This window comes from Panulirus ornatus, chromosome 7 (assembly GCF_036320965.1).
Source record: "Panulirus ornatus isolate Po-2019 chromosome 7, ASM3632096v1, whole genome shotgun sequence".
Taxonomy (NCBI): domain Eukaryota; kingdom Metazoa; phylum Arthropoda; class Malacostraca; order Decapoda; family Palinuridae; genus Panulirus; species Panulirus ornatus.
Window position 1 is genome coordinate 31124733 of NC_092230.1, and position 13771 is coordinate 31138503.

Here is a 13771-nt window from a genome sequence, read left to right on the forward strand (position 1 = left end):
GATATTCCTTCACCCCATGATGCTCCTTTTACTAATCTTGTGCTCCTCCCTGTAATCTTTTTTCGATCTGTCCAAAAAGTGATACACTCTCTTCAGTCACGAGCAAGGCTAATGGTCCTGATGGTATCCATCCCAGTGTGACGAAAGAGTGTGCCTCTTCTTGCTCATCTGTTCTGCTTTTTATTTACAAACAGAAATTTAACTTCTTAGAAGCATGCATTGGCACATTCCATCCCTAGGAAGGGTAACCATTCTCACCACTCAAATTGTCTTACTGTTGCTTTGACATCTACCATTTCCAAAATCTGAATCCCTTCTCAATTCCCATATCCTTAGACATCTTGAATTTCACTGTCTTCCCTCTAATTACCAGAATGGCTTCTGCAAGTTGAGGTCTACCTGTGATATTATGTCATATTCTACCAATGTCTAGTAATCATCCCTGAAAGATTTTGTAGAATCCTATGTAGTTTCCCTTGACATATCAAAAGTTTTCGACAGGATGTTGCATCGGGGTATCATCTCTAAGCTCCCCTCTTTTTTGCTTCCCTCCTTCACTTTGCATCCTAATATCTAGCTTCCTCTGGCTGATCTATCTCTGTGGGTATTGATGGATCAGCTTTCCCATTTTTTCCATCAGCAGTGATGTCCCTCAGGGTTCTCTTCTGTCCCCTATATTTTTTTTTTTTCTTTTTATCGATGATTTTCTTTCATCCACAAATAGAGTGATGAGTCAACACTGCATTCCACCACATTCTTCAGTTCCTCTCATTCTCTCAATCTGTCTGTATCTTTTCTTGACACAGCTTCCTCAATAGACTCAAACTTGGACAGGATATCTCAGTGGGGCACATGAAACCTAGTTAATTTTACTGCCTCCAGGACCCAGATTCTACCAATTCCACTATCGAAAACTCCCCTTGACAGTTCTGTTATTCCACCTCTTGACACGGTGAATATACTTGTATATCTGTAACATCATGTCTTTCTTGGAAATTCCACATTATGGAAATAGTTCAGTCTGCGTCTTAGAAACTGGGATTCCTGTTTAGATGTTTAAATTTCTTTTCATCTGAACACTTGCTTTGTTTATGCAAAGGATTGATCCATCCATATATGAAGTCTGCTCTCACATCTGGGATGCTTCTAGCTCTTCATCCTAACTTGACAGAATTGAGTCAAAAGTGATCCAACTGAACTCTTCCAAGCTAATCTAAAAACTTGACCAACTTGCCCTACATTGCAATGTTGGTTCACTCTCTCTCTCTTCTATAGGTATCACCTTGGTTTTTGCTTCTGAGAGCTGGCATCTTGTATGCCCCCACCTCTAGCTAAACCATGCAATACTCAGCAAGCTGTTGCATCTCATGATTACTGTGTGGCTGTTGGCAACTCAAGGGTGGGCCATTTTGATAACTTTTTTTCCTTACACCTCAAAGCTTTGGAATGATATCTTTACCCTCTTATGGCATTTTCAATAACTATGACCAGGTACATTTTAAAAGACAGGTTTTTCACTTCTTCCAAAATTCATAAATACTTTCCCATGTCTCTTCTTTCTCTCTTTCATTATCCTCTCTCATTTTCAATTTAGGCCTGGCCTTGATTAGACTTCTCTCCATGGCTGGAGCCTTTAACATTAAGAAAAAATCCAGGAGGGTGAAAGGCAGTCACAGGATAGAGAGAATTGGAATGACATGGTATAGTAGAAATGATGTGCTCTTAATGGACTAAATCAGGGCATATGAAGAGTCTGGGGTAATTCTACAAAAGGTTTGTAGGGCCTGATTGTGAATAGGGAACTTTGGTTTTGGTGCATTACACATGACAGCAAGAAAATGGATGTGAGTGATTGTAGCTTTTCCCCCCCCTGCTCTGGTGGTACCTCGCTAATGCAGGAAACAGCGCTCAAGTATAAGAAAAAATATATATATATGTACATATATTTTTTTCTTTTACTTGAATGCTGTTTCCAGCATTTGCAAGGTCCCAAGAGGATAGGGCAGAAATAATACTTCCCATATATTCCCCACTGAATTTGTATGCAGCATTTATGGATCTGGAGAAGGCATATGATAAGAGTTGATACAGATGCTCTGTGGAAGGTATTAAGAGTATATGCTGTGGGTGGCAAGTTGCTGGAAGCAGTGAAAAGTTTTTATCGAGAATGTAAGGCATGTGTATGAGTAGGAAGAGAGGAAAGTGATTGATTCTCAGTGAATATCGGTTTGTGGCAGGGTTGTGTGATGTCTTCATGGCTGTTTGATTTGTTTATGGATGGGGTTGTTAGGGAGGTGAATGCAAGAGTTTTGCTGAGAGGGGCAAATATGCAGTTTGTTGTGGATGATAGGGCTTAGGAAGTGAGTCAGTTGTTGTTCGCTGATGATACAGCACTGTTGGCTGATTCGTGTGAGAAACTGCAGAAACTGGTGACTGAGTTTGGTAAAGTGTATGGAAGAAGAAAGCTGAGAGTAAAAGTGAATAAAAGCAAGGTTATTAGGTACAGTAGGGTTGAGGGACAAGTCAATTGGGAGGTAAGTTTGAATGGAGAAAAACTGGAGGAAGTGAAGTGTTTTAGATATCAGGGAGTGGATTTGGCAGCAGAAGGAACCATGGAAGCAGAAGTGAGTCACAGGGTGGTGGAGGGGCAAAAGTCTGGGAGCATTGAAAAATGTGTGGAAGTCGAGAACATTATCTCGGAAAGCAAAAATGGGTATGTTTGAAGGAATAGTGGTTCCAACAGTGTTATATGGTTGCGAGGCATGGGCTTTAGATAGGGTTGTGTGGAGAAGAGTGGATGTGCTGGAAATGAGATGTTTGAGGACAATATGTGGTGTGAGGGGGATTGATCGAGTAAGAAATGAAAGGGTATGAGAGAGGTGTGGTAATAAAAAAGAGTGTGGTTGAGAGAGCAGAAGAGGGTATATTGAAATGGTTTGGCCACATGGAGAGAATGAGTGAGGAAAGATTGACAAAGAGGATATAAGTGTCAGAGGTGGAGGGAACAAGGAAAAGTGGGAGACCAAATTGGAGGTGGAAGGATGGTGTGAAAAAGATTTTGAGCGATGAGGGCCTGAACATGCAGGAGGGTGAAAGGCGTGCAAGGAATAGAGTGAAGTGGAACGATGTTGTATACCGGGGTCAACATGCTGTCAATGGATTGAACCAGGGTATGTAAAGCGTCTGGGGTGAACCATGGAAAGTTTTGTGGAGCCTGGATGTGGAAAGGGAGCTGTGGTTTCAGTGCATTATGCATGACAGCTAGAGACTGATTGTGAACGAATGTGTCCTTTGTTGTCTTTCCTAGCGCTACCTCACACGCATGTGGGGGGAGGGTTTGTCATTTCATATGTGGCGGGTGGTGATGGGAATGGATGAAGGCAGCAAGTATGAATTATGTACATGTGCATATATGTATATATCTGTGTATGTATATGTATGTATACGTTGAAATGTATAGGTATGTATGTGTGCGTGTGTGGACGTGCACATATACACATGTGTATGTGGGTGGATTGGGACATTCTTTCGTTTGTTTTTTTGTGCTACCTCGCTAACGCGGGAGACAGAGACAAAGTATGATAAATGAATATGAATAATGATATTCCCCATTTGTTGTAGAAGGCAGCTAAAAGGGATGGGAGCTGGGCTGAGGGCTGGAAACCCTCCCCTTCTTATATTTCAATTTCTAAAGCAAGAAACAAAAGGAGCCAAGCTGGGAGTGCTCATCCTCCTTGATGTCTTAGATTAGGGTGTTTGAATGTGTGTGGATGTAATCAACATGAGAAGAAAAGAGAGATAGGTAGTATGTTTGAGGAAAGAAACCTGAATGTTCTGACTCTGAGTGAAGTGAAGCTCAAGGGTAAAGGGGAAGAATGGTTTGGAAACATCTTGGGAGTAATGTTAGGGGTTGGTGAGAGGACAAGAGCTAAGGAAGGAGTAGCACTACTCCCAAATCAGGAGTTGTGGGACAGTGTAAGGAAGTAAATTCTAGATTGGTGTGGGTAAAACTGAAAGTGAACGGAGAGAGTTGGGTGATTATTGGTGCTTATGCACCTGGTCATGAGAAGAAAGATCTTGAGAGGCAAGTGTATTGGGAGCTGCTGAGTGAATGTCAGCAGTTTTGATGCATGAAACCAGGTATTAGTGATGGGTGATTTGAATGCGGTGAGTGATGTGGCAGTTGAGGGTATAATTAGTGTACATGGGGTATTCAGTGTTGTGAATGGAAATGAAGAGCTTGTGGATTTGTGTGCTGAAAAAAGACTGGTGGTTGGGAATACTTGGTTTAAAAAGAGATATACATAAGTATACTTATGTGAGTAGGAGAGATGGTCAAAGGACATTATTGGATTACGTGTTGATGGATGGGCATGTGAAAGAGAGACTTCTGGATGTTAATGTGCTGAGAGTGGCAGCTGAAGGGATGTCTGATCACTATCTTGTGGAGACGAGGTTGAAGATTTGTAGAGGTTTTCAAAAAAGAAGAGAAAATGGGGAAAAGAGAGTGGTGAGAGTAAATGAGCTTGGAAAGGAGACTTGAGTGAGGAAGTACCAGGAGATATTGAGTGTAGAATGGCAAAAAAGGTGAGAGCATATGATGTGAGGTGAGTGGGTGAGGAATGGGATGTATTTAGGGAAGCAGTGCTGGTATGTGCAAAAGATGCTTGTGACATGAAAAAGATGGGACCTAGGCAGATTAGAAAGGGTAGTGAGAGGTGAGATGAACAAGTAAAGTTGTTAGTGAAAGAGAGGCATTTGAATGGTACTTACAAGGAAGGGGTGCAAATGACTGAGTGAGGAAAGGCTGACAAAGAGGATATATGCATATGATGATATGTACGGGTATGTGTGTGTATGTATATATGCGTTATGTGAGTGGATGGTTCTTTATTCGTCTGTTTCCTGGCACTATCTTGCTGACACAGGAAATGGCAATCAAGCACAATGATAAGAAGATTTGTAGTTTTTCTTTTTCCCTTTTTATACATATTCATCATTTTTCACATTAGCAAGGTAGCACCAAGAACAGATGACTGAGCCTCAGAGGGAAAATCCTCACTTCTGTTCCTTCTTTTGGAAAAGCAGAACAGAAGGAGAGGATTTCTAGCCTTCCATGACATGCTGGGAATATGTGTAGAATGGCAAAAGGTGAGAGCAAATGATGTGAGGGAAGTGGGTGAGGAATGGGATGTATTTAGGGAAGCATTGATGGATTGTGCAAAAGATGCATGTGGCATAAGAAAGTTGGAGGAAGGCAGATTAGAAAGGGTAGTGAATAGTGGGATGAAAAAGTAGAGTTAGTGAAAGAGAAAAGAGAGGCGTATGGACCAAACCTGCAAGGAAGGGGTGCAAATGACTGGGAGATGTATAAAAGAAAGCAGCAGGATGTCAAGAGAAAGGTGCAAGGGCTGAAAAAGAGGGCAAATGAGAGTTGGGTTGAGAGTGTCATTAAACTTTAGGGAGAATAAAAAGGTGTTTTGGAAGGAGGTAAATAACATGTGTAGGACAAGGGAACAAATGGGAACATTGATGAAGGGGACGAGTGGGGAAGTAATAACAGGTAGTGATGAATTGAGAAGGAGATGGAGTGAGTATTTTGAAGCTCTGTTGAATGTTTGATGATAGAGTGGCAGATGTAGGGTGTTTTGGTTGGTGTGGTTTTCCAAATGAGTGGGTTAGGGAGAATGGTTTGGTTAAGAGAGAAGAGGTAGTGAAAGCTGTGTGGAAGATGAAATCTGGTAGGGCAGCAGGATTGGATGGTATTGCCGTGGAATTTATCAAATAAGGGGTGACTGTGTTGTTGATTGGTTGGTAAGGATATTCAGTGTATGTATGGATCATGATGAAGTGCCTGAGGATTGGCGGAATGCATGCATAGTGCCATTGTACAAAGGCAGAGGAGATAAATGTTAGTGTTCAAATTTTATTTTATTATACTTTGCCGCTGTCTCCCGCGTTTGCGAGGTAGCGCAAGGAAACAGACGAAAGAAATGGCCCAACCCCCCCCCATACACATGTATATACATACGTCCACACACACAAATATACATACCTACACAGCTTTCCATGGTTTACCCCAGACGCTTCACATGCCTTGATTCAATCCACTGACAGCACGTCAACCCCGGTATACCACATCGCTCCAATTCACTCTATTCCTTGCCCTCCTTTCACCCTCCTGCATGTTCAGGCCCCGATCACACAAAATCTTTTTCACTCCATCTTTCCACCTCCAATTTGGTCTCCCTCTTCTCCTCGTTCCCTCCACCTCCGACACATATATCCTCTTGGTCAATCTTTCCTCACTCATTCTCTCCATGTGCCCAAACCACTTCAAAACACCCTCTTCTGCTCTCTCAACCACGCTCTTTTTATTTCCACACATCTCTCTTACCCTTAGGTTATTCACTCGATCAAACCGCCTCACACCACACATTGTCCTCAAACATCTCATTTCCAGCACATCCATCCTCCTGCGCACAACTCTATCCATAGCCCACGCCTCGCAACCATACAACATTGTTGGAACCACTATTCCTTCAAACATACCCATTTTTGCTTTCCGAGATAATGTTCTCGACTTCCACACATTCTTCAAGGCCCCCAGAATTTTCGCCCCCTCCCCCACCCTATGATCCACTTCCGCTCCCATGGTTCCATCCGCTGCCAGATCCACTCCCAGATATCTAAAACACTTCACTTCCTCCAGTTTTTCTCCATTCAAACTCACCTCCCAATTGACTTGACCCTCAACCCTACTGTACCTAATAACCTTGCTCTTATTCACATTTACTCTTAACTTTCTTCTTCCACACACTTTACCAAACTCAGTCACCAGCTTCTGCAGTTTCTCACATGAATCAGCCACCAGCGCTGTATCATCAGCGAACAACAACTGACTCACTTTCCAAGCTCTCTCATCCCCAACAGACTTCATACTTGCCCCTCTTTCCAAAACTCTTGCATTTACCTCCCTAACAACCCCATCGATAAACAAATTAAACAACCATGGAGACATCACACACCCCTGCCGCAAACCTACATTCACTGAGAACCAATCACTTTCCTCTCTTCCTACACGTACACATGCCTTACATCCTCGATAAAAACTTTTCACTGCTTCTAACAACTTTCCTCCCACACCATATATTCTTAATACCTTCCACAGAGCATCTCTATCAACTCTATCATATGCCTTCTCCAGATCCATAAATGCTACATACAAATCCATTTGCTTTTCTAAGTATTTCTCACATACATTCTTCAAAGCAAACACCTGATCCACACATCCTCTACCACTTCTGAAACCACACTGCTCTTCCCCAATCTGATGCTCTGTACATGCCTTCACCCTCTCAGTCAATACCCTCCCATATAATTTACCAGGAATACTCAACAAACTTATACCTCTGTAATTTGAGCACTCACTCTTATCCCCTTTGCCTTTGTACAATGGCACTATGCACGCATTCCGCCAATCCTCAGGCACCTCACCATGAGTCATACATACATTAAATAACCCTACCAACCAGTCAACAATACAGTCACCCCCTTTTTTAATAAATTCCACTGCAATACCATCCAAACCTGCTGCCTTGCCGGCTTTCATCTTCCACAAAGCTTTCACTACCTCTTCTCTGTTTACCAAATCATTTTCCCTAACCCTCTCACTTTGCACACCACCTCGACCAAAACTCCCTATATCTGCCACTCTATCATCAAACACATTCAACAAACCTTCAAAATACTCACTCCATCTCCTTCTCACATCACCACTACTTGTTATCACCTCCCCATTTGCGCCCTTCACTGAAGTTCCCATTTGCTCCCTTGTCTTACGCACTTTATTTACCTCCTTCCAGAACATCTTTTTATTCTCCCTAAAATTTAATGATACTCTCTCACCCCAACTCTCATTTGCCCTTTTTTTCACCTCTTGCACCTTTCTCTTGACCTCCTGTCTCTTTCTTGTATACATCTCCCACTCAATTGCATTTTTTCCCTGCAAAAATCGTCCAAATGCCTCTCTCTTCTCTTTCACTAATACTCTTACTTCTTCATCCCACCACTCACTACCCTTTCTAATCAACCCACCTCCCACTTTTCTCATGCCACAAGCATCTTTTGCGCAATCCATCACTGATACCCTAAATACATCCCATTCCTCCCCCACTCCCCTTACTTCCATTGTTCTCACCTTTTTCCATTCTGTACTCAGTCTCTCCTGGTACTTCCTCACACAGGTCTCCTTCCCAAGCTCACTTACTCTCACCACCCTCTTCACCCCAACATTCACTCTTCTTTTCTGAAAACCCATACAAATCTTCACCTTAGCCTCCACAAGATAATGATCAGACATCCCTCCAGTTGCACCTCTCAGCACATTAACATCCAAAAGTCTCTCTTTCGCACGCCTGTCAATTAACACGTAATCCAATAACGCTCTCTGGCCATCTCTCCTACTTACATAAGTATACTTATGTATATCTCGCTTTTTAAACCAGGTATTCCCAATCATCAGTCCTTTTTCAGCACATAAATCTACAAGCTCTTCACCATTTCCATTTACAACACTGAACACCCCATGTATACCAATTATTCCCTCAACTGCCACATTACTCACCTTTGCATTCAAATCACCCATCACTATAACCTGGTCTCGTGCATCAAAACCACTAACACACTCATTCAGCTGCTGCTGTTCAAATTACAGAGGAATAAGTTTGTTGAGTATTTCTGAGAAATTAATGGGAGGGTTTTGATTGAAAGGGTTAAGGCATGTACAGAGCATCAGATTGGGGAAGAGTAATGTGGTTTCAGAAGTGGTAGAGGACGTGTAGATCAGGTGTTTGCTTTGAAGAATGTATGCGAGAAATACTTAGAAAAACAGATGGATTTGTATTTAGCATTTATGGATCTGGAGAAGGCATGTGATAGGGTTGATAGAAATGCTTTGTGGAAGGTCTTAAGTGTGTATAGTGTGAGAGGTAAGTTGCTAGAAGCAGTGAAATCCTTTTACCAAGGATGTAAGGCATGTGTACGAGTAGGAGGAGAGGAGATAGATTGGTTTCCAGTGAATGGCGGTCTGCGGCAGGGGTGTGTGATGTCCCCATGGTTGTTTAGTTTGTTTACGGATGGGGTCGTTAGAGAGGGAAATGCAAGAGTTTTGGGAAGAGGGGTGAGTATGCAGTCTGTTGTGGATGAGAGGACCTGGAAAGTAAGTTGTTGTTTGAACATGATACAGCTTTAGTGGCTAATTCATGTGAGAAAACAGCTCTAGTGGCTGATTCATGTTAGAAACTGCAGAAGGTGGTGACTGTGTTTGGAAAAATATGTGAAAGGAGAAAGTTGAGAGTAAATGTGAATAAGAGCACGGTTATTAAGTTCAGTAGGGTTGAGGGACAAGTTAATTGGGATGTAAGTTTGAATGAAGAAAAATTGGAGGAAGTGAAGTGCTTTAGATATCTGGGAGTGGACTTAGCAGCAAATGGAACCATGGAAGCAGAAGTGAGTCACAAGATGGGGTAGGGGTGAAGGCTCTGGAAGTGATGAAGAATGTGTGGGACAAGAGAATGTTATCTTGAAGAGCAAAAATAGGTATGTTTGAAGAAATAGTAGTTCCAACTATGTTATATGGTTGTGAGGCATGGGCTATAGATTGGGTTGTATGGAGGAGGGTGGATGTGTTGGAAATGAAATGTTTGAGGACAGTATGTGGTTTGAGGTGGTTTGATCGAGTAAGTAATGAAAGGGTAAAAGAGGTGTGGGAGTAAAGAGTGTGGTTGAGAGAGCAGAAGAGGGTATGTTGTAATGGTTTGGACATATGGAAAGAATGAGAGGAAAGTTTGCCGTGTCTTGCATTAGTGAGGTAGTGCCAGGAACAGTCAAAGATAGGGTGCATTTTGGTGACATCCATTCTCTGGCTGTCATGTGTAATACACCTAAGTCACAGCTCCCTATCCACAACCAAGTCTCGCAAACCATAACATAGTTTACCACAAATGCTTTACATACCCTGGTTCAGTCCACTGACAGCATTTTGACCCCAGTATACCACATTGTTTCAGTTCACTCTACTTGATGCATGCCTTTCACCCTTCTTGACATGCCGTGGCTTAGTCCACTGAAAGCACATCAACCCCAGTATTCCACATTTTTCTAATTCACTCAGTCCCAAGCATGCCTTTCACTCTCCCTCCTTCACATGCCCTGGTTCAGCCCACTGAAAGCACATCAACCCCAGCATTCCACATTTTTCTAATTCACTCATTCCCATGCATGCCTTTCACTCTCCTGCACATTCCTGCCCTGATTGCTCAAAATCTTTTTCACTCCATCCTTCCATCTCCAATTTGGTATGTATTTATAAACTCATACTTTTTTCTAGAGTGATACTGTTGAATTTTCAGATAACCTCATTTTATCTACCTATGGGAGTTTTAAGTAACAGAGTATCATGCCTTGTTAAATGTCTTTGAGATCTTTTAGATATCTTAATGATTACTGTGCTAGAGTTCCCCTCTGTCAGTTGTCTCTTATGGATGAGGCACTAAAGGCTAAGAAGTGACCCTGGAGCAAACCAGTTATGGAGACTTTTGTTGTGGCCATCCCCTTGAGGTTGTTCAAGGAGAGAAAGGGTACCAGAGATAAAGATAAAATACTGAGGGAATCATTTTTGTCTTCATGTATGGCATAGCGATTGATGCATATATGTGGACAAAAAACTAGTTGTTTTGGCTCAACAAGACTTATGATATAGGACATACTGTAAGGAAATTAGCTTTAACTTTCGCCTTCTTCTGAAACCTTTCTCGTAGCAAATTGAGGAAAGGTGTTCTTTGTCTCTCTTTCCCCTTTGTAAATGATGCTTTAGTTTGGACATGTTACATCTGACCTCAGAGAGCTGGATTCTGGTATACCTCTCATTCACGAGTGAAGGGGTTGAATATTTTATTTAGTCTGATTTGAAAGCTTTTTTTCTAACTCTAGTCCTATATATGTGTTTGCTATCATGCTTATGGGCTATACCAAAGAGGAGATTGTGTCCTGCAAGCAATTTTTCGTCTTTTTATTGCCCTGCCTAGCCTTCCCTTCTTTTTCAGAAAACATTTTTTTCTTTACCTTTCAGTGGCCACCTTGCTTTGGTTAGTGTTATGTGAATTGTGAGCTCAGTATGGCTAGGAGCCAGTTAGTTGGTGACATCAGCATGGTGATGTTTGATAATTGACAGAAAGTGAACCTTGTTAAGGATACAAAGGTCTTGGTGTTTTGAGGATTGGCCAAAGGGGTGAGTGAAAGAGAGCTTACCCACCAATATTAAGAGGGTAGGAATTATCCAGACATCAGATATTCCCCAAGGAATCTTTCATGTCCCAGGATGCTGATTCAGAGAGAAAAGGTTTTTCAAACTTCAAAATATTTTTTTGGGCAAAAAGAGTGGTTTAGATATGTTGTTATCATTTGTATTTTATTAAGCTTAATTGTTTTTGTCAGATAAGCTCTCACAGTCAACTGGGTGAAGCACTGCAGCAGATGGATATAGACCCAGCAACCGACAAAACTAACTGGGAAGAGCTGTGTGACAATCGGGACTTGCGAGTAATGAACACCTGGGAGCCTCTCAGTAGGTAAGATGGAACAGGCTATAAGGAAGTTGTTCACTTTATATTTGATAATGTGTACACATGGTAAAAAATGTATCTTCTTGGATGGGTTCAATGAAATTTGAAATGATCATTACATCTCATGTTGTTTCTGTAAGGTTGGTAAGTAAGCATGAATGTGAGACAGATTTCCTAATAATTTTGGTAGCCTCACTTTTGTAGCTATTTATATGAAAATGTGAAATCAATATATGATTTGTTAGGGCAAATGACTGGAAATATTTGCTTGCAATTAATATGTTACAATATCATGAAAGCAGGGTTACTAATGTGAGGCCATACCAATGGGCAGTTCTCAAAATCCTTCATCTGTGGTGTTATATTGTTTCACACAAAAAGTGGTAAGATAATAATTTTCCCATGTGTACACAAAACTTGCTTCACATATGAATTTTAAATGTTTGCATAAAGGGATGGCTAAGTTTGACATAGTCTTCAGTCTTATCATTGGATAAGATGTCTTTATGACTGTGTTTCCTTATTATGGGAGTCAGCCAATAAGCAGTGATAAAGAGGGTTCTCCATCTCTTTGGGAGTAGTAATGTAATATTCCAGTCATAGTACATGGGAAACCCATCATCTGCCCCTAAAGACAAGATCATGGGGCAGTAAGGTAAAGGTGAAGATAAAGGTAAAGGAGAGAGGTGCATGTATGCAATCAATTGGGGGTGGTACTTCCTGGAAGGTGAGTCACTTGTTTGCGTATGACACAGCGGTGATGGCAGATTCAAGTGAAACACTGCAAAACTGGTGTTTGAGTTTGGAAGATTGTGTATGAAAGGAGAAAGTCAAGAGCAAATATGAATAGTGTTACTCTGTTTTGCAGTGAAGATAATGACCTCTCCTATCACACTTTCCTTTAGCTCCCCACCCATCCAACAGCATACTGCAGCTCCCATGATTCCATTTGTTCACGTATGCACTCCATGTTAACTAAAACGCTTCACTTCCTCTAAGTTCTTCTCATTCAGACTCACACTTTAGGTAACCTGTCTCTTTTCATTTTCTTTTATTCACATTCACATGTACTCACAACTTTCTGTTTTCTCAGTCTCCCAAACTCAGACACCAGCTTTTGCAGCTTCTCATTCAAATCTGCCACCAGCACCATTTCATCAGCAAACAACATCTGACTCTCCTCCCAAGCCCCCACCCATAACAGACAGCACACCTGCTCCCCTGTCCAAGACCCTTGCACTCACCTCACTCACCACCCCATCTGTAAACAGACTGAACAACCATGATGATATCAAACACCCCTTTCTCAGACTCTCCATTACCTAGAATGAGGCACCCTTCTCTCTACCCACTTGCATGTATGCCACTCTCTCTTGACAAGAATTCAGTGCTTCTAATGGCTTTCCTTCCTCACTATATGTTGTAGCACCTTCCATAGACCTTCTCTATAAACCTTATCATATGCTTTCATCATATCCATAAATGCCACTTGGAAATCCCTGTTTCTGTAAGTATCTCTCATGCACATTCTTCAAAGTGAACTCCTGATCACCGTGTTGTCTTATGCTCTTGAAACATCATTACTTTTCCTTAGTCTAATTCTCTCTGCATGCCGCCACCCTCTTAGTCACCACTATTCCAGTCATCAAACACATTCAGCAATCCTTCATAATACGCACTCTGTCTCTTCATCTTTTCTCTCCTTGTTACCAGTTCCTCATTTGCCCCATTTTTGATGTTTCCATTTGTTCCTTTGTTCTTGCAAATTTAACCTCCTTCCACATTTTCTTGTCCTCCCTAAAATTTCTTGACACTCTTATACCCCAACTCTCATTTGCCCCCTTTTTCAGCTCGTGCACATTCCTCTTAACATCCTGCTGCTTTCTCTTGTACATCTCCCACGCTCCTTCCCTGTAAGTTGTGCCCACCTTTCTTTTGTTTTTCACTAGCAATTAAACTACATCATGCCACCACTCCTTTCTCACCTGCCTTGATTTGTTAAATTCCATTAGATTCTTTTCTTTCCATTTGTATGTAGTGTCCAAATCACTTTCCATATTTCTTTGGTTTTTCTTATTTACCATTGGTATTTTATTTTTGAGTTTTCAGCAGATGTTTTTATATTACTGGTATTTACACTTTTGTCT

General features: G+C 41.6%; 1 protein-coding gene across 2 annotated transcripts in view; it reads left to right on the plus strand.

The window, feature by feature from the left end:
* psidin (phagocyte signaling impaired) overlaps window positions 1-13771 on the plus strand; it is a 477751-nt gene that overhangs the window by 359513 nt on the left and 104467 nt on the right. For both annotated transcript variants that reach the window (XM_071663426.1, XM_071663425.1), the window contains one exon: window positions 11497-11630. In XM_071663426.1, the coding sequence (XP_071519527.1) occupies window positions 11497-11630 (134 nt within the window). The remainder of the gene's footprint in view (window positions 1-11496; window positions 11631-13771) is intronic.